The sequence below is a fragment of the Dermacentor variabilis genome, chromosome 4, assembly GCF_050947875.1.
Source record: "Dermacentor variabilis isolate Ectoservices chromosome 4, ASM5094787v1, whole genome shotgun sequence".
Classification (NCBI taxonomy): domain Eukaryota; kingdom Metazoa; phylum Arthropoda; class Arachnida; order Ixodida; family Ixodidae; genus Dermacentor; species Dermacentor variabilis.
Window position 1 is genome coordinate 32343613 of NC_134571.1, and position 22114 is coordinate 32365726.

The 22114-nt window shown below is 44.4% G+C and overlaps 1 protein-coding gene across 3 annotated transcripts in view; it reads left to right on the top strand.

Moving 5' to 3' along the window:
• Positions 1–21680, top strand: part of LOC142578894 (myosin light chain kinase, smooth muscle-like) — a 50849-nt gene extending 29169 nt beyond the window's left edge. Inside the window, exons 5-11 of one of the 3 annotated variants that reach the window (XM_075688564.1) lie at positions 1814–1955; positions 8150–8349; positions 9626–9778; positions 10506–10605; positions 12237–12311; positions 18240–18378; positions 20731–21680. In XM_075688564.1, coding sequence (XP_075544679.1) covers positions 1814–1955; positions 8150–8349; positions 9626–9778; positions 10506–10605; positions 12237–12311; positions 18240–18305 — 736 coding nt within the window. In that variant the 3' untranslated portion in view covers positions 18306–18378; positions 20731–21680. The remainder of the gene's footprint in view (positions 1–1813; positions 1956–8149; positions 8350–9625; positions 9779–10505; positions 10606–12236; positions 12312–18239; positions 18379–20730) is intronic. The other 2 variants (XM_075688565.1, XM_075688566.1) reach the window with 2 other exon arrangements.
• Positions 21681–22114: the final 434 nt, after the last annotated feature.

The window sequence follows — 22114 nt, forward strand, 5'->3', positions numbered from 1 at the left end:
TCTCTTGTTGACTGCCTCAGCGCACGCGGCAAGGGCTCTCGTTTATGTTGCTATTTTTTTTCTCTTCGCATTTGAAGAGCCTGTGCCAACCAGGGCATCTGGTGCTTTGTGGGCGGCTGAGTCGTGGGCGGATGGGCGAGGTGGTCGCTTTCTCAAGTCAGAGGAAAATATAGTCCCCTGCTCTGTCGGCAGGCTACTTTCGCTTCGCGTAGGAGTCGAAAGCAAATAAAGAGCGCTGAGATATTTTCCAAGGAAGGGTCGAAATATTTTGGCCCACAGTCCAGGGGGAGGTGTTGCCTGACGTCAAAGAGATACCGGCGTGGGCCTACGTTATTGCGCCCAGAGTAGTCGTCTCCAATTAAGGTTGCTTGGCCAATCGCCCCTCTGCTCTCTGACTCTGAATGCGAGGCTCTGAGCAGCGGCGGTCAGCAATCATTGTTTTGGCAACTTTGTGGTCACAGCTTGCGGTCGAAGCCTGTAACAATACATAAAGCATTTCAGAATACAGCGCACTTTTGCACACAGAACAAGGAACTGCGAAATGTAGGCGACCAGGTATTTCATGTGGTAAGGGTATTAGCATGGAGAAATACAGTAAACTGTCACATGAGGTCTGAGGAATCCGATTCCCTTTTCAAGCTATATAGGCGGTTAACCAGCGGTTTCTGCAGCTTTCTAGCCATCGGAATTAGAATGTCACGTGGCGAACTCGTACTAATCGACGCAGGTTGTTATTCTTGAACAAAAAATGTGCTGGTACTGAAACGAGGGAAGCAGAACAGGATAGTTTGGGCGTTGACTTCTCAGGTTGTACATTGCGTCGAGAGGCACAGTTTCTCAATCCTTCTGTGCGGCTTGGAGATCCCCTGGCACCATTTTCGATAGCTCTCCTGCTCGTTCCCCCCTTTTCTCGATAACAAGGATAGGCCGACCTCCGTTGCAGTTTAAGTTGGCAGTTGCTTCACAATTGGGCGTACGAAAAGAAAAGGAACAACGCAATAATTATAACGCAACACGAATGACACAACACGGCAAATATTTCGCCAGGTACGAAAGCCCGCTTATCTCTGGACATTTATAAAGATCTGAAGTTTGTTGCCGCTTGCGCGATCAGGCCCCCTGGGTTAGACAGCCACACCGCACAGCTAGAACAATAAATCACTTATCGAAACATTCGATTTAACGCCACATTCCGAGGAAGCTAAAAAGTGGCCTTAGTTTTAGCTTCCGTCCCAGTGCTCAGACCCTGGATCACCTGGCTACGTGCCGTGCATTCTACAAAGATATTGGTGGTTTTCCAAACATAAAACATCACCTAGACTAGCGTTGAATGATTCGCGCCAGTGATGCTGCGCTGACGGATGGCCTGGATTAACACACAGCAAAGAAAAATGCTGTTATGAGAGCACTCTTGCGGCGAACTCGAGAAGCGGAAACGTGTTGTGTTGGCGGCTGCTTCGAAAGCAGCCCATTGCCCCACCTTCAAGACGACGTCAGCGGTAGCAAATTGACGACCGCGCGTCTTTATCCTCTCGCATAGCGTGTCTGTAGCCAACCAGGAAGTCTGGAAGGCGAGGCTTTAATTTAGTGTGACCCTCTATTTAGAGTGACCTTGCGAGGAACGCGCCAGCTAACAGCTTGGCTAAAGTCGTTTGCTTTGACACAGCCCAATGATGACATCGGCGAGGTGCTTGCAAAGTGAACAACATACACGTCTATGTTTAGCGGCTTTGAGGAGGGCGACGCTTTTCACTTTACCTATTATTATGATCTTTTCTCTACCGCTAACTTTTTCGTCCCCTTGTCCTTGCAGGATCGAAGGCGGTGAGCTTTTTGAGAGGGTGATTGATGACGACTTCGTGCTCACGGAGAAAGCCTGCGCTATCTTCGTGAGGCAAATATGCGAAGGTGTTGACTACATGCACTCCAAAAACATCCTCCACCTGGACATGAAGGTGAGACAAACCTCCTACCATCACGTTTCTGGCGTGGGATTCTTTACTATCCCGCCAACCCTCTTTGATGACGCATAACAGACGTGCAACACGTGCCCTTGAAAACATGGAAACAATTCAAGAAGAAAATAGTTACGTTTGTACCGGTGTTTACCCGCGAACGTCTATGGCGTGACCCACAGCCGCAGCCGGAAAAAAACATTCCCCCCCCCTCCTCCCTCCTTCACACACACACACACACACAAGCAGATACAGAGACATAGATAGAGATAGAGAGAGATGTTATGTAAGATGAAGGAAAGAGCAGTAGGCTATGCTAACGTTGCTTTCGGACAGGCGTTATTCTCAGCTTCGAACAGCAAAAACTTTCGAGCATGCAGAATCATTTGGTAGAAGAGAATGTAAAGGTTAAGGCAGAAGGACCGTCAACTGCTGATCGAGTGGGTATAAAGTTTTACAGCAAAAAATTGAAAGAACAGAACACAAACTTAAAAAGAAAGAACGTTTTCCCGTGTCGTCGACCTTTACCTTACCGTCCCGTTCGAACTCATTCTTCAGTAAAGGTTAAATGCAACGAAAGCGTTATATTTAATCCGCGTTTAGAAGTGGATTTTCAAGCATTGCTTGTACCTGAAGAAACAGGACACATTTCGCTGTTTTTGATCTTCAAGAAACCACTTTGTATTTTCTATAACCAGCACAGACGCTTTGATAAAGCCGATGACAAAGAGTCTGCATATATCTATAGCGAGATAAGGTGGCTACACATTGTGCAAGCGAAAAAAGAAATGTGCAAGACATTCTAACTCGTAGGCCTTTTTCATTGACTGCTTTAAAGATTTCAGCAAGTAAGTTTTGAGAGCACGCTCCTTAGTGGCAATTTTGTCTTTAGAGAAAACTGACATGAGTGGAGCTTGGCTTAAATTGATATTCTTATTCTAACTTTTGCCTGTATCAGCGATAGTGGCAACGCTGTCATTGCTGTGGGGCGTCCTGATCAATAGCGCTTGTCCACCATACGAGGCAACGTCCGCACTTCCGCCGGCAGTCAGTCATGACAGGGACGGGAAAATATTACAAATGCAATTTTCCCGTGAAAAGAAAAATTCGGTTTCGTATGAACACGTTCACTGTTCAGTGAACGCCATGAAACACTCAATGCCCAGTACTTCTCAGGAAATCTTTTCATAAATTTCACTATCGTTATTGCCATTCTAGTTCAAATCCACGGCACGATGTAGGAGTCTCTCATGGATCTATACTTACCCATGGACAGCATTAATTGATCGATGGGCTTGATTTGATAATATTGGAAACTGCAACTTTAGTCACCGGCTTTCCCACAACATTTGATTGTCTAATAGATATACGTAAATTACATAATAAAATAAGCTAGCATTGGCCTACACCATCTTATCTCTGCAAATTTAATAATCTGATCATCCGGTCGATCCTTCTGCCGCCCTCGACTGCAGTTGCCAATTTCCTACTATCACCTATAGAGAGATAAGCTGTTGCAAATGCCAGGATGTCACCATGCTGAAAGAGCCGGTTTACCTTGAATTCATATCTGGCAACCAGTTATTGCGTCCTTCAGTTTAGTGCGTTCCCCACTAAAGTAGCGTGTAAGATTATACTTCTGCTTCTCCTATATAGGAGATATTAAAATGTAAACAGTCGCGCTAGTTATATCAAGTCTCAGCAACACCATTTGCAAGTCGGTACACCTGGAAGGAAGAGATTCTCTGGCTCATTGTGCGTTCTTGATTTATTTGTTTCTTTTCTATAATGTGAGAAAACTTTAGAACACGATGAAATACAGGAAAGCCAGGAGTTGTTACAAGGAGTTGAATCCAAGAAGGCTTTGTTTGGGCAGCCACGACCATAATTTTATGCCAAGTCATGTTCAAGACAAGCTGTAACTTCAATATCCCGGCGTTATAAAAAATACACATGATTCTTTAAACAGCTGGCGCCGAAGTTGGCACTAAATTTTCTTCTAGGTATAATTACAGAACATTCTACGGATTTTCCCTCTCGTCGAAATCATTATTTAGAAGAACTTTTTGTTGGGCAATTTGGCGCTTATTAGCAAACATTTTTTAACTGCGCGAACAAACGATCACAGAGAGAGCAGACAAGAACAGGCGCAGTACTTGTCTGAGTGATTAGTCTGAGCGCCTGTCCTCGTCTGCTCTCTTTCTGTGATCGTTTGTTCGCCCAGTTAAATAAATTATGTTGCATTCCCTGACCGCCACTAATCTCTCATACCTATTACATGACCTACCCAGATCGACTTTATTTCAATGCTGACAAAAAGGTCAGTACGCTGTTTTGTCGGTAATACGTACAGTCGCCTGATTCTATTTAATATGCGTACAATTAAGCGGCTGCGACCAGAAGGTGCATCAGCGCCTTGCGCCGGGGCACGGGTGACGCATTGAATGGAACAGCCTATAGGACACGACAGCTGTGATACGCGTGAGCTTTTGCGCATGCGCGCCCGAGTAGCGTCGTCGAGGAGTCTGCCGGCGTCAACAAGGGAAAGTGCGTTTCAACGTTTGGTTTTTGCATCCCGTTGGGAGAGAGAAACAAATGTGAAGAGGTACGTTGCTACGTGATCCGTTGTTTATACAGTACACGATTTTGACCGACGAAGAGGGGGCAGAGCTCGCGCGTTTCTGTTCGGTCTAATAAAACAAATCGCAACGTAAAACTTGCACATATGATTTCGCTCACAGGCTAAGCACACTGATCTCGTGATGGAATAGCGCATGATATTCAACGGACTATATCACTTCCTTACATTTTTATATTTAATGTGCAATTTTAGGCTTTTTGGGTGTATACCATTGAGTATGCATACCACTGGGCATGTGCCAATTCATGGCCAATTCTATGCGCATCGCAATTGATTGTGCATCACTTATTTTGACCGCTTTTCCTACCGTACATTTCAACAAGTGCATTGACTGGATCGACACCGTTTTTCTTTTGTGATGCACGAGGATGTGGCGCTCGTGCGACATTAGCTAAGAAGAGGGCAGGTGCGCTTGCTACCCGCTATACCTGCACCTATCATTTTCTCTCCCGTTGTCAGTTGCGCGGCTATGTGCTTCCTCACTGGTTTCATGGTCGTAGTTTTTCATTTCTTAACATAGGCATTGACCAAATGCACTGAATGTTTAAGGACTCGCAAAAAAGAAACAGCTTTCTCGTTTTCTTCGTTTCCATCCGCGTGCCTGTATGTGAACCTATCGCCATGGCAAGACTCCCGCGTAACACGTAGCGCACATATACCGGGGCTGGGTGACTAATGGCGCGGACCGCTTAATCGCTGCCATTTGTATCTCGTGCCCACGGTGCATCGAGAAGCAGTATCAGCGCGCAGCATCCGCGAAAGAAAGCTCGAGAGGTCATCAATCACTTTCACTGGCCACTGACAATCTCGCGTCTTGGCAGGCGCCGTGCACGGCTGCCTCACCGCATCGCGACCACGCGCGCGGCGAGCTTCCAAAAATAAGACGACGAGAGTCGAGAGATGAAGAAATTAAGATAAATAAAAATAATAAACGAACGAACTAATGGAAAGCAAAGATGATGCGCGGTTTTCACTGCGATGCTACGAAGACGCGTGGGCGGCACCTGTGCAGTGCAGGCGGTGCCCACCGGGCTCTGAAAAAGATGGAAGCGGATTGTTGGTGAGTCACCGCACTCGTACGTATACGTACACTCTCTGCGCCGGAGCGTATTCGCGCTTAAATAGAAGCCAGAGTAGGACGGGGTGAGGCCTTGGGGGAAACAGGCGCTAAAGATGGAGCAGAAAGGAAAAAAATATAGACAGAGAGAGAGAGAGGAGAGGAAGGACGTAGTCAATGGTCGCGGCATTTCGACTGCGAGACCACTCTTCAGAGCCATTTTTGGGGCTCGATTCACGTTGCAGAACTTTTCAGGCGCAGCGATATCTCTAGTGTTGCTTGCATTACGAGAGAAAGAGCGAGCGAGAGAGAGAGAGAGAGTGAGAGAGAGAGTGAGATTTTTTTTTATGCTTGAGCCTCATCATTGTTATATATAGAGCCAGTGATAATAAAAATGCATCACAAGTTTATATTACGCGCAAGCGTATCACGATCTGCGGCCGGAGTAAGGGCGTTGTGAGAGTTTGAGAGATTGGCTCGGAGAGGTGATGCACCACACGTGTTTAAAAAGCGGAGATGCAGCGCGGTGGAATGATCGATAATTGGTGTGTTTAAGATCCCCTCGTCGTACTCGTCTTTGCGCGCTTTTACAGTTACAAGATGTAAGATCCCCAAGGAACACTTGAGGACTGAGGTACATGCTGAGTAGCTGAAGATTCGTGATTCAATTCGAGCTCCTGGGATTTTTGAGCGTCCACCCAAGAGGACGAGCGGCATTTCTACCCTCTGCCCCAATCCGAATGCGGCCTCCTCGGCTAGGAATCGAACCGCGACCTCCTTCTCAGCATCTCAGCCCGAAAGGACGGAGACGGAAGGCTGTGGCACAATCCAGATATCCATTCTATTTTCCTGTCCCTCTGGGCGCTGCACAATGTTCAGTGAAGAGTGAAATTTGAAAATTTCTTTGGCACTGATACAGCATCCAATTGATAGGTTGCGCGACGTAGTCTACTTCTGACCTCAACAGAGGACGATACGAAACAGGACATAGCTAAACAGGATATGGCGAAAGGAAAGCAGAGAAGAGGGGACGTGACCTGCCATCAGGATATTAGTTTTGAGGTGCAGCGTTGCATAATTTGAACAAGGTCGGATTCTCGACTTATGTTGCAATGAAGCCCAGAAACACGGAAGAACAAGAATTTTGCTGAAATGACTACTAAATAACTTATCTTAGTAGTTTACACACATACTAATGACAAATATCTGGAAACGGACCTGTCTGTTATTCCCGGTCCAGACAGGGTACACTAGTATGCGGGACTGACCAGTACAGAAGAAGCTGCTGTTGCACGACTTCGTGCATGAATCTGTCACGCTGGTTTGTTGGGTTGTTGACCACTGTGTGCTGCTTAGAGGATCACCACACTCAAGGGCAGAGTTCAACTGTCAAGCAATACGATGTTTTTATTATTTTCTGTTATCTTTTTTAATCATTTAATCTTTATTATGTGACGTAGCTTAGGTGGCATGAATGTCTTTATTTGATTTCTATGTCTACTTGTAGGAGCCGCCACTTGCTGTTTAAGTAACTGTGTTTCGCCAATTAAACCAGGTGGCTTCTGGGCTTCAACGGAAGCAGATGTTTCTTCGTGCTGCCGTTCATTCGAAGCATGTAGCTTTGTGAAACTTTACAGGTGACGAAATGATGGCGTATGAACACTTCAACACTGTTTAGGCACTATTGCGTTCAATGCAATTTACGACAAATCACCAGCTTCCGGAGCAACCTTTTTGAGCCAATGCGAGCGCAGTTGTGCGATTAGTGATGAAATTATGTTTTAAAATAGATAAAATGTTTTTGTACTGCGGTTATCTTTTGTTCTGAACTTCGCATCGATTTGTTGGTTTGTAGCACAAATGGCATGCGAGTGTTCACCTTCGCGTTTATAGGTGATGTAAGGCATGAGAGCACCTAGCGTGCTGCGTCAATCATCACGTAATATATATACAGGCACTGGGAAGACATCAACCACACGCACTCGGCTTGGCCCAAGGGGGGTATTCATTAAGTGCCACCTAGCGGACATGCCCATTTGGTCTGCTGCTGAAGTGCCGATTGGATGGGTTGGGAAACGCGTCAGAAGGAGGCAGGCGCGCTCAGTCAATCAGCACGTCAGCAGCCGACAAAACGGTCATGTCCACTAGGTGGACACTTACAGAATATCTCTCCAGTCGACATCGTCAGGTGCCTTCAACAGCAGCATGGAAAGAGATGATTTACTTTAGTGTAATTTTCTGCTTACGCCCACTTAACACTGTGATCAAGTTCATGGTTCTTAATCGAGTGCAGTAATCTGGTGGCTGTGTCAGAATGAAACATGTTTTCTTTGCGTTGCTTGTCGCGAGTGATAAAGTTGGCGGAGTCATTTCTTGAGCTCAGTGGCAATTTACAGGGCGGACGCCTAATTACTGTTCACGATGGGTGAAATTGGCCCGCGCCCAGTTGGGCGCAGCTGACACTTGGCCCCCTCTCTCGCCCCTCCACGTGCGCAGCCGGAGAACGTGCTGTGCACCACGCGCACGGGCAATCGCATCAAGCTGATCGACTTCGGCCTGGCGCGCTTCTACGAGCCGGGCAAGAAGCTGCAGGTACTGTTTGGCACGCCGGAGTTTGTGGCTCCCGAGGTGGTCAACTTCGACAAGGTCGGCTACCAGACCGACATGTGGAGCGTCGGCGTCATCTGCTATGTCCTGTGAGTGCCCGGCGCTCTTTGGCTCACACGTGCGTGCAGACGAACTGGCCTATTTTCTTTTACCTATCTCGCTCGCTAGCTAGCTCGCTCACTCATGTCAGTGAGCGAGCGAGCGAGGGGTTCCCCCTGTCCCCTTTAGAAGAACTCTACCCATATATGCTATGCCGAGGAAAGCATTCGTCACCTTGAAAAAGACAAGTCCACTTGTAGAAAACGTTAGCTCCCTCCTTTACCTTGTTGGGGTTTTGCTCATCATCTTGAATTTGCATCTACCGTTTTTCCCCGTTTTCACTTAAAGCTATACGCCTTTTTATCACGTTGCGCAGCTAGCAGCAGGATTTGCAGACACTGCGTGCGCTGGTAGTCGACGCTACAAAGCGGAAGAATTTACGCACGAAAGCAAAGCTAAACTTGCGCATGGGAGCATGACACGCCAAATTACAACTAAACACTGAACTTTAACTTGTTGAATGGCACAGGCGACGCGACGAGTAAAACGGGGTGGGCGCAACTGTCCTCTTCGTTTCAATTGTCCCGTGGTCTACGTTGTGCACCTCGTTGAACGCAAACCATTTCGCCCAGCTAAGAACCCTCAAACTGAACTTGTCGGTGCCAGCGATGTTTTCCGCTTAAGCAACAGAGAAACGAAGTGTCGCTGAAAGGGCGTCTGGTCTATCAAATTTTATTACCCCCAGCCAGTACATTTTGTTGGAAGTGCTGAGAGATTATTTAGCGCGCATAACCAATCTCACAACTGTGCTGGAACTAAAAAAAAAGAAAGACTGCGTCAAACTCGGTGCGTATTACTCTAGTGTCACTAAAAGGTTATCCGCTGCCTGGAACTTCTCCTTTAAGTGGTTCACGATGAGCTATCGCAAACGAAAGCTTTGATGGCTGAGCGGAACAACTGAATAACAATGTTAGACGTGACACCTTAATCCTTGTGGGGGACTTTCCAATGATTAAACCTCCTGGCCTTTCTAATCTTATTTCTCGCTCTCGCTCTCTCCCAACGATTAGACACACACATCGCAGTTGCTTCGGAGTATGTTGCCCTGACTCCAATAGCAAGGCGAATTGTAAGAGGATACCAGTAAGCAGAATAATAATAACGCCCTCATTTCGATGGTGCTGAAAAAGCTGTTCATGGTTTTGTTAGCTTGGAGTAGGCGCTAGATTAGGGAAATTTCTCCTTACTGGACATTCTTTCTCCCATATTTTATGAAAAAAAACACATTTTTTTTTTCATTTAACATATTCACTGACCTTCCTACAGGCTCTCAGGACTTTCACCTTTCATGGGAAACAGTGAACTTGAGACTATGGCGAACGTGACGAGAGCGGAATATGATTTTGACGATGAGAGCTTTGACCAGATCTCCGAAGAAGCAAAAGACTTCATAGCCAAGCTCCTCCTAAAAGACAAAGAGTGAGTATCTTTAAATGATATATTTTCTTGTGCAGACAAAGACCTTACAGATGGCGGTGGCATATCGCCGCCAAAGAATGATGATCTGTCTGAGCTTTTACCCATGGCAGGCAATGACAGTACTTTATCGGATGGTTCACGTATATGTTAATGAATCGTCAGTGAAATGTTACAAGGCAACTAGTATTTATGAAAAGCGGGTAATATATAGCCGCACCCGGAATCTCTGCCTGATGTCTACATGCGCATCACCACTTTAGCCATATCGATCGCCATGTTTACTTGATCTTGCGACGAGACTTCAATTTCTTTCACCCGCCTTGGTGGCTGAGTTGCTTTAGAGTTCTGCTGCTGAGCACGATGTCGTGGGATCGAGTCTCGGCCGTTGTGGCCGCATTTCGATGGTGGCCACAACGATTTAGGTGCACGTTAAGAAACTGCAGGCAGTCAAAACGTTCCGGAGCCCTCCACCGCGGCGTATTTCACAACCAGTGAAATAGTTTGGACGTTAAATCAATCAATCAATCAATCAATCAATCAATCAATCAATCAATCAATCAATCAATCAATCAATCAATCAATCAATCAATCAATCAATCAATCAATCAATCAATCAATAAGTAATTAATTTATTATTTGTTTATTCTTGCTTAACTATTTGTTAATTCATATTATATCGCTGATTTGCTCCCTGCTCAACGACTTTTGCCCATTTTCCTTTTCGCAGAGACCGTATGACAGCCTCCCAGGGCTTGAACCATCCGTGGCTTCGGGTAGGTGTTACAACTCCTCTGCCTATAGAGGAAATTGAGGCGCCAGACTTTCAGGTTGGTCACTTGCCGCAGTGCTTTGGCACCGCGGCAGCCGTCCCCAAATGCACGACCACCTGACCGATGATGCCCCGCCACAAAAAACCCCGTGGTTCATTCTGCGCCCGTTGTCGTTGGTCCCCCCATCCAGAGACCTGCGGCCCGTCAACCTGCACCCAGACCGTGTAGCTCGTATTTTCCAGGCATCCCTCCCCGAACCGCGTTTGGAACGAATGATTGAAAGAATGGTTATTCTGAATGCGAAGCTTTATCTCTCACTGCATATAATAATGAGTACTCCCTTTGCTTATTGTTTGTTGGGGTAACTTTCAAGGGCAATAGTATGGAAGTGCCTGTTTGGAACAGGTTCTGGTGACTGTAAAACTTGTACTTTCTAGAGAACACGTGCACGTATAAGAAAAAGCTGAAAAGCTCATGTTTTGTGTTCGTTGCAAACGCGGCAAGTGGTGTAAAAAATAGATATATTGAGCCCATTATTCCTGTGTCACCGATTCCCTTTGTAATTTACTATTTCTGATCTCTCCTGTGTTTATATGTGTGTGTGTGTGCCACTTGTTAATGATATGATTAATGTACTGTTCTTCTGAAATATCCGGTTAAAGAACCTGCAAACTCTGCTTGTAAGATATTTTCTTGCTCCTGGCGTGTTTCTTGGGCAACAAAAGCTATACCTCGAGAAGTGACTTCATTCGATTCATCTGAGAATGAGATGTGCCCGCCTGGTCCCCTACTTGCAACCGAAGATTTCTTTGGTCGTATTAACATATCTAGAGAGACATCATGTTTTAACACACTAATTGTCACTGAAACTCACAGTATTGACGATGTCAATAGAATGATACCAATTTTGAAAAGGTAATCTTAATACGTACCGGTGAATTTCGAGACCTGATTTCTATAGCGTAACTTACTGCCAATGCAACGACGCAGTTACAGACGTATTACAAAGAAAGGCTCGATATTGTGGCAGTAGCCCAGTGCCTCGTTGTGAACAAAGCGGGGTTATGCTGCACGCATCAGGTACAGTTCTTTGTTGCGGTGTAAAAAGCTGACGTGTACTGAACGAATTTGGAAATATTAAGTGAGAAATATCTTAATATAATTCACTGCATCATGCATTCTTCATTTTTTTTACTTAGGATGAAAAAAAGTGATTTTCACGCATCTAATCGTTACAACAATAAGCACTTTACCAAGCTGAAGCGTGTTTGAAACGACGTGAAACCGCATGACATGTGCAACTTTGCTGAGCTCTTTCAGGCTTCAGTCTTGTTTTTTCGCACACCTAGAACTTAGGCTACGTAGATGCTACGAAGAAATGTATAAGATACGCAAGAACTACGCCTTCCTTGTCCAGAAAGAGCTTGCAGTCGGCACTTTATATCGAAACTTTGGTGAGGTGAGCCGGCATACGATTAAAAAGAGCTGAACAGGCAAGTTCTATGCCTATATATAGTAGGGAACTAAAAAAACAGTTCTTTTTAATGTATTGATACTTGTGAGGCTGCCTTAAGTGTCAGTAACGCAAAGTGTATAAAAGTTGTCCTCAGTCACTGAAGCTCTTCCTAATCTTGTTGTGCACTTTATATAATTTTCTTATACACACTTTCTTGTTTTTATTCAAACAGAAAGATAAGAAGAGAGATGACACACAGCTGGACAAGAAGAAGCTGAAACGTTTCGTCATCAGGAGGAGGTGGCAGGTACGAGTTCAGCATCCTCGATTGCAAATTGAAAGAGCAGATCTTCCGTTAACGCGTATGCGCCTTGCTAAATCGTACTTTGATGTACATAAATAACTACATGTGATCTTTCATTAAACGGTGTGTGTTTACGCATTAGAGCCCAACTGTAACGATATTTCGCTTTGGCTAAATTGATTATAAATTCGCAGTGTATATGACTGATGCAACGTCTGCAAGGTCGCATGGCTGGTAATTGCATAATATTCTTATTATCGCCCTCTGAACGCCACCTAAGCAGACGACGCGTGCACTTGGTGGTAAGCGGATATGAGCCAGAACGTCGCCTCCGAGATTTTTCAACGCTCCGCAAGCGGAGGCCAATCTCAGAGGCCATGCCTAGGAGCCGCGCGCGTGATGTCGTGCACCACTTTCGGCGAGCGGTAATGGTGGCTTTTCTCTTTCAATTTTTCAGCGTAAAGAACGGCTATTCTTGCGAGATCTTCGTGACGCTTCCACTCGTGTTTCAAACGTAAAATTTAGCACGGAGGCTTCTCTCTGTTATAACGTTGTATTTGTGGTGAATAACTACACTAACTTAAACATTTAGTTTAATTTTTTTTGCGTGGTCCAAGATATCGGTGGAAGTTGTATATTAAGCGATGTCAGAATATATAAATGATTCATTTTTCACATCCGCGCATTGTTGCAATACTAACGCGACGTTTTCATTGATTTAAGGTGGCTGCGAGCATGACATTTTGATGTCGTAGCTTGAAAATGACCGAATAACCTACCGTTTGAGGTATCTGTTTGCGTATGTGTATACGTGTGCGTGTATGCTGTCAAACGTGAAGAGAAACGCAAAATGGAGGCCGGAGGGGGGGGGGCACTTCCCCAATATTGAAATTACCATCCCAAGTGACTTAGAAGCACCGTGGGGCATGCTGCGTCGTTACAACAGAGTCTGAAATAAAGAATACAGCCGAACACCTCTAGAATGAACGCCTTCACGACGAATATGTCTGTACAGCGAAGGAATTTGGCACAGCGGCTGATTTGTTGCTTTGTAACGAACGCCACTTATGTAGCGGTGCCACTCTGCCCTCCGCAGACGCCACTCGGCTGCGCCCTCTGGTAAAGGTAGCACTAGCGATGCGCTAGGCGAGAGGGCCGACGTTAACGAGTGTTGCAGTCCTGTCGCACTGCTTCAGGAATCATCCAACTCATAGGCGGCTTGTAACACAGCAGAGGGTGCGGCGGCTGACGAATACGTCGCAGTTGATGACGACGTGACGATTTTATCGTAGCTGACTGCCGAATACGTCTTCAAAGCCTTCTGGGCCAGAAAGGACGCGAATATCAACGAAGGCAGCAGTCATGAAGATCCTGCAAACAAAAGAAAACATTTGAAGTCAAGGGAAGGTGATAGCTGAATTCCACGATCTGCTGATGTACGTGACGTTGCTCCTTTGTTTTGCCCCAGAGAATGCAGTGAAGCTCGGTGCAATAATGTCGGCCTGCAAGCACACATTCCAGCCAGGCGAAATGTGCTCGAAAAATAGCGATTTATTTCACTGTCTTTCATTGCTTCTTGGTAAATAAAGGTTTTTTCTTGTTGAGCATGTTCAGCTTGCTCTGTGGTGAGCGGAACGATTCTCAATTTTTAAAACGAAGTGACCTGTGTAACGAAGAATTTTGGAAGTCCGAAGTTGTGCAACAGAAGCAAGACCCTCAGAGTTGTTCTTACCATACATTCGTATTCGCCGGTTAATACCCCGGTGTCCTCAACGGCAGTGCATTACAGTGCGCAGTGCCCCGCTGAAATATTCATCCGCAGGTTTTTAGTGTTGCGCTGCTCACACTCTCGACTGTTGCTCTCAGGGAAAAATTTTACGGATCGCGTCACAATCGTAATGATTCATTGTTTCGTTAATAATAGCCTTTTAGTTATGAATAAAGGGAAAATCAGACATCCACCGAACGGGTGGATGTCTGATTTTCCCTTTATTCATTACTTCTCTCCACCTTGCGGGTTTCCGCAGAACTACTACGTCAAGCCTTTTAGTTAGTAGCCTAGCGTAAAAGCAAGATACATGGTAAAGTACGAATATACCATCATAATATTTAGAAATTTTAACGGCGTACCGATCTCTTAGCTGATAAGAGGGATGAATGTTAGCTTAACCTTAAGAGGAGTTTTTCTGGTTCATGTATAGGTACGCTACAATCGACGTTACAGGAACGCATCAATGTAATTGATAACTTATTAAAAGGAAGGGGCGTACGACTTTCTTACTATGGGACAGCTGTACTGCCTTTTACGATGCGGCAGCTGAAGAATTTTTTAGCCTAGTTAAAGATAAAGAACACTCTGATATCTGTGACGCAGCACAACCTCATTGATATTAATCTCGATGGCCAATTGTCATGGGTCTCGCACGTCGGTACGCTTGGAAAGCAAGTAAATTCTATTACAAACTTGCTTTGCCGTCTAGATGGAACAACATGGGGGGATCAGCTCCATCACTACTACAAGTTCACAATGCACTAGTAAAGCTGAAAAATAGCTAATTGGACGCCCATTCTCCATCGTCTATCGCGAACTTCGGAGGAGAGACGTCAGCGTTAATTATCAAGAGGACTTAGAGCGTGTCTTGTCATGGCACGCGCAACCTTGAGTCCTCTTCTTATCGCTGACGCTCGTCGTCCGCCTTTTCCAGTTATGCGAACAGTTGAAACTTGTAGCCACGTGTACTGTCTCCTAACACAACTTGAAGGGCATCCACTAAAGTTTCTTCAGGAAAGAATCAAAAGTGAAATGCATAAGTTTCTTCAGGATCATAAATCCTTATTACGGAGTTTTGAAATATCCAGAACGAATCCCGGTTATGCCCCTTGGATGCTGTCAACGCACACGATAGAGTTATCACCTGAAGGTATCATAAGAGCGAATATTCAAGATAGCTGCGCAACAACTTGCACTATTCTGAATTTACTCCTTATATCCAAAGGATATTAACGTGTATACGGAAGGATCGTGCCAAAATAATTTGTCTGCATCTGCATTCATCATACCGGACCTTATGAGGAAGCTTTAGCTCGGGCCCAGCTCCGACACGGCATATTCAAATACATGTAAAACGCAGAAACGCTTTTCTGAGATAACCCATGAACCAATTTTAATGAAATTTGTTGCATACGAGAGAGAAAGTTAAATTCTAGTAGCTGTTGGAAGCGGAATTTCAATATAGTGCCTGAATTTTGTTAAAAAGTTTCAGAAATATTAAAGTTAGGAAAAATATAGAAGCACGAAGTTTACAAATTAATAGCTCTGCATCAATAACAGATATCGCTGTTCTGTAAACGGAGTCTATTAGATCATTCGAACCGGACAAATTGGATATGTCAATTTACATCTTACGTGAATTTGTTACGTTGTGTAAAATGGTTATGCAAAAGCTGTATTTCGATATTACTATTTTTTTTTCGAATTCATGTGTAACATACCAGTTTTGTCCGCCTTAGATGTACTATTTAGATGCAATTCGCAGAATTGCGATATAATTTTTCATTGATGAGTTACGGAGTTGTAAACTTGATAGTTTCGTTTTCTGAAAATGTGCGTTTTTTGCTAATTTTTAATAAAAACTGACGACCTAAATCAAAAGTTCGAAACTAACAGTCACTAGATTTTAAGTTTTCCTTTTAAATTAAACAAATCTCGTCAAATTTTGTGCAGTGGTTGCCGAGAAAAACCAATTCTCCTTTTACATGCATTTAGATAGGAAGAACCGAGCTAAAGCTTCCTCTTAAGCTCGAATAGAAGTTTAGATTATCTTGAGTGACATGTTCTGCAGTGACCAAACTAGTTGCAATCATTCCTGCCTTCCGCGTCGTGGCGTCAGTAGAGGTCGCACAGAACTGGGTTATTCGCAAGGATTTCCCAAGCCGCCATCACGTCAATACATAGCACAGACCAAAATGCGCTGAGTATACATTTTGTATGGGAAACCATCAAGGAACACACAAAAGCTAGTGCAGGAAATTACATTACAGCGTGTCAATGTATTCCAGGACGCTGATATTCCTGGAAACACTCTAGTGGACACACTGCTGCAAAACAGGCGCACGAAAATGAAAATACCACAGATCCCCTTTTTGCCCATAGTGAAATCCTCCTGTTGCTGAGGAGGATATTCTATCGACTGAACACAAGCACCTGGTTTGATCAGAAGTCAGAGTGCTCCGAGTTATCCTTTACAGATCCTAACAATCAATGGTCCATCTCACCAAAGTTGAGCGACAGTAGAAATTTTCTGACTTTATTGAACTGTCTGCAGCTTGGCACAGCACTTACGCATCACAGTTTATACAGGATTCAGCGCGTTTCTAGCCCGCAGCGCCATCGTGGTAACGCTGACGAAGACATACGACACTTTTCGAGTGCCCACGACACGATACCGCCAGGCGACGACTGCCAGGCGATTTAATGTTGTTAGACCGCAGACAACTAACCCCGAAAAAAGGAATACTTGGACCGTGGCCAACGATAGAGCTACAGGAAAAAAATACACTTGCGGATTTTTAAAACTGCTTCAAAAAACAAACAAAAAAATTATATTAGGTTCTTACTAAATCTGTCGAGGTTCGCCCCCCCTATTACATCTTCTTTTAATACCAGAGGTTGTATAGTATGTTGTATGTGTGTAGCTCACGTCTGACGTTGTTATATGCTTTTATGTATCTGTTTGTGTAGCTATAACCGTATTACCGTATGCGCGTGTTTTCATGCTCTTCTGTGCACTTTCACTCTTTTATGGAACCGTGTATCTCCCTTGGCGCTCTTTAACTTTCTTCTGTGGGTAAAACTTCGCATATGTTAGTGCTATTTCACGGTTATAAGTGCATATCGCTTTCTTGCGCTTTTGTTTTGCTAGCCTGTGAAATGCAGAAGCCGGCGCCAACAATGGTGCCATCAAGTCCTTTCGTTTCATATTAATAAAGAAACAAAAAAGATGAAAATAGCTTCGGAAGGCACGCATGACAATGGAGACCCATGCATGCTCTAATTTACAGCAGGTGCTAATGTGTGATTTAGGAGATCGTACTATGCACAAACATGTGTATTTACATCTATTTACAAGAGCGAACAATAGGCACATGTATAACAATAGTCTATATGGCGCGGAAATAACTTTAACCTACCCTTCCTTGCTACCGACCGAGGAAATGGTCCGATCTTCACTCTCGTGGCGATACACCCGTGCTTAAAGTAACGTATAAGTGTACTGTAAATGAATGCATGTCGTTCGATTTTTTTTTTATTTACCTCTGCCACAGAAAACAGTTAATGCCAAGAGCGAAATTGTGGATTAAAGCAGGGATAGGTGGGGCGCTTTTCTAACAGAAAGTAGCTGCAGTGAGGCCCCACCTTAGTCATATTTTAGCGTAACTACAACAGCGCCCATTTGAGCACGAATACATCAACTAAGACTGATGTCATATCCCATTACCTTATCTTCTCATGATATACAGTGAATGGGCTAAACGCTGAGTAGTTCGTCTCGTCAAGCCGGGTTGCCTAAATTTCTTGCGCCTTCCTCTGAATATGAAAGCTTCCTCCTTCGCAACGCCCTCAGTCAACTCGATGGAAGGACTTTCTCTAAGAGCAGTATTTTCAGACCATACGAGTCTCACGCTTCACAGAAGTCGAAAGCCAGAAGAGCGATGCCGCCGTTCCTGAACTCGATTAGACTGATTGACTGTGTGTGGAGCTGTACTGATCAGTTCGGTTTGTGCACGTTTCCAGCACGCCTGAACTGTGTCCTATCTCACCCTCTTTAGCTTTCCTTCCAACTTCCGCCTCCTAAAGTGCAATGTGGCCAAGTGTAAAGTGGCCACTTCCCGTTAAGCTACAAACTCTTTGTTTATCTCTTTCTCTTCCAGAAAATGGTGAACGCATTTCTGGCCCTCAGGCGCATGGGAGCCACCATCTCGCCATCTACGCCTTGAACGCTTAACAGGTGGGCTGAGTGCTTCCCTCTCCGCATATCTACTACAACTGGGCTGTCCCACATTAGTATTGGTGCGTGAACGTTCTTTTGAGCCTCTCATCTTCTAGATGCTTATGCATGTTTTCTTGAAGTTCCCGATCGCATATTCCACTACACAATTCATAATGCAACTTCTCTTAGTGAGATGACGTGTTACCCGTATGTCGGTATTCGAGCTAGAAAACATAAAAAAAGAAACGCAAGAATAAGCACCCCGTTGTTTACAACTGAACCCTGCAACTTTGTTTTGTTAGTAAGTTACAAATAAATGCCTGTGACGTCTCACTCGGAAATGAGCGTGGAAGTACGTGGTTGAAAAAATAAGAGCATTCAGCTTACAGGTGGTTAGAGAGGGGGTTTCTTTTTCTAAATGGTTATGCTACAAAGTAACGCGGAAGGAGGAATTAAAGCACAAGCTGAAGGAATGAATAAAGCTGGTACATTATTTGATTGCACGAGCTACCAGGAGGAATTTGTTTTATAACCCAGTGTCCTAACCTGACTTAAAGAAGGAACGCATATTGCTTTGTGAAATTTCTGGATTATATAAAAAAACATTTAGCCACGATTCAACCTCATAATGTCTAAATGAGAATTTAACTCCGCTCAAATCTTATAACGCAACTCTGATGTTTGAAATGAATTAATAGACTGGTCCAGGCCGACTTCCCGCGCATTGGCATTGTGCTACCTCAAGAAAATGTAGAAAAGGAATTCACCCTCGGGCTTGTTGACACAGCAACGTTACAGCGCTAATTTTTGATTGTCGTGTGCTTTAACCTATGTCTTAGTTGCGTTTGCTGGCTCTCACAGGTGCCTTAGAAATGTTGTGTATACCTCCAGACTTTCCTCTTTTTTTCTATCCCTTACTTGGTGCTTTATTCGCATGGTTCCTAAAAACGATAGGAAGCCTCTTAAGCAGGAATTCCTTGCGACACGATCCAAAAATAAGAAGCGAAACAAACGAGAATCTCCCACTTTCTTTTTCATGACTGGCACTTGCCAGTGACCGCCCATGCGAACGAATTAGGAATCAAAACACGATACTGCTGTCTAAAACGCGTAGTACGTATTCGTGCAAGATCCTTCGAACTAGCTCAACAGCGATTGCAAGCGCAACTGCAGAAGAACTGAGATCTCACAGCATTGATGACCCATTGACGGTCGATTCAGGAGCTAGAAATATTTGAAAATTAAGGCCAATACGTCTCAGGAGGGCTCTGGCTCCGTTATAGCACACTAATTTCGCCAAGAAGTGTTCATATTGCGGAATCTCTGACAAACTAATCTCGACTCGACACTATGCAATACCAGCAGTGGTTAACACGTTCATTTGGGCTAGTTAGTGCGACATTAAACAAGTGATAGCAAACAAGTAATATTGTTAATGTTCACACAACTTGTGTTAAGGCTGTCGTTGATAAATGCCTGCCGTACAAGACAAGGCTGTCTGTCGTGCGGGGATATGCTGTGCACTTTCTTGACTGTCGAAGGTAATTCGAGTGAGCTCAGTCACGTTGGGAAGCTCTTGAAGTTAAGGCACTTAGATGAGCACCAACCATGTTAGTAAACACAATGTTTCCAACTCATCCCGACTTCATCATGGGCGACATAAAGAAGCCGCAATAGCTTCTGTGGCATCTGGCTTGTGTCATCGCCTGTGACTTTCGTCATAGGTGAAATAAAATTATTCACAAACAATTCAAATCCCGCGGAAATTTCGCAAGGTGGAAACTTCTTTAAGTACGATTAGAATTCTTACCTCAACTTTAAAAACTTTTTGCCCGTCTGTCTACCCGTTTTACACTGTCGCTTCAATTTGGAGAAAAATCTTTTAAAATTCCTCCCTCGTGTGGCGGAATCAAACCCCTGTTCACATGGTGTTGAAGCACAGCAGACCGATGTTTGAGCGCTGCGCCACGAATGCCCGCGGGTGGCGAGGGAATAACTCTCAGCATTAGTGAGCACTGGCGCGATAACCGTATACAATCTCGGAGGCGACACAAAAAGAGAGGGACTTCGCGGGCGCGACACCAGATGGCGCAGCGTGTCCGGAGGGAAGCGCGATAGAGGGGCCCAGCTGCAGTACGCGGCGCATACATGACGCGTTTCGGCAATGTGGTCTGCCGTTACGCTGCTTGAATACCAATCTCATGAACATCGACAGTCATCCTGAGATGGGTTCTGCCGGAACTTTTTTTGAAAGAGCCTGTTGGATGCCAGCTTTCTCTTTCGGAGACATCGCCGTTGCGCCTTGAACTATGTGTTTCTATTCAGTTTATATGACCCACTTGAAACAGCATCAGGCGCGATACAAATGTATTTTTAAATCGCACGCACTATTGGTGCGTCTGAAATAATATATATTTTTTTTCTTATTTCAGAACCTCGGAACCTTCCAAGACCCACCATGTGTTCCCCGTGTCTTTCACCCCAATTGATCTTCACGAAAGAAGACTAACGTCATATTTCATCGAATCACTTTTTTTGTTTAACTGCGTTGTCTCATATTTCGCGATTGTCACGGGATACCACGAACGTGCCTGAAAATGTGTCCTACCTTTCTTAAATTACCTCGTCATTAAAGAAAGGCGACATAGTGAGCGCAAGTTTGTTTTAAAGAGAGATGCATGTAGGAAAGTTGCATGAGGCTATGAGTAAGTTGTCATGCATCCTGCATGCAAACTATGCCTCAACATTTCTAAATCTGAAATACAAAGGTATATTAAGAATGCCAAAAAATATTTTGTGGTGGCCGGTTTCAAATGGCCACCAATTCATGGTATGAGCTAAAGCCAGTGACACTTAAAGCTTGGTTAACTTGCTGCTCAAATTCAGAATGTGGAACCATAATTGTCGTCCGTGTTGCATTCTATCTAAAGAAAAAATATTTTGTCAATGCTACCTGTAGGTTCTCGCACGACATTTTTTTAGATAGAGTTAGATCGGACGTGCCTTCATTTTTTTATAGTTTGCCCATGTGCCCTGCCCTGTCATCGTAGAAACATGACGTACGCTGAGTTAACATCTTAGGGCCATGTCACCTACATGCCTAAAGGTACTAAAAAACAGCACGTTGTTCGTTGCATGTTTAGGAGAAGTGAAGCGTCTATACAAGCCCAACCTCACGCCGAAAAATGGTTATGCTCTTTGCGCCTGGTTTTCTACGCAAATATCCCCGAAAAACTTTGCTGACGCAAAATTATTGTTTCCCATTCCTAACTTTCTGTACAGTGGTGGCGTGGACTGTTTTTTGTATAAAGGTGTCCGTAAACTGTTACGAACGTTGCGCTTTCTGCTGAAATGTTTAATAAAGTTGTCTGTTTCTTACCAACCGGCGTCATGGAATGAGTCTTTCGTCAAGTGAGGTTTCTTTCATCGAAGAATCCGGATTATTGACATCTGTCGACTCTTCAAAGTCAAAAGCTGCTCCTCAATCATTGTTTATATTCTAGGTCCCAACCACAATAGCGATACCACGTTTGGGAGATTGACCAAGAATTGTGCAGTTTATGTGGCCAAAATAAAGGTATTGTTATTGTTGTTGTTTCCTCAACACAAAAATTGTTCATGCCTACAGGGGGGATTGGCCACGCTGGAGTTATCGTGTTGTTGTTGTTGTTCTGACTGGCTGTGGCACATACCCACAGTGGGGGATTGGCCATGAATCGGGTGGTTAAATTAGGTGCATAAAAACATAATAATAATAACAAGGGAGTTAACAATTTGAACATTGCAGTTTAAAAGTAACCGTATTTTGTTTGGAGA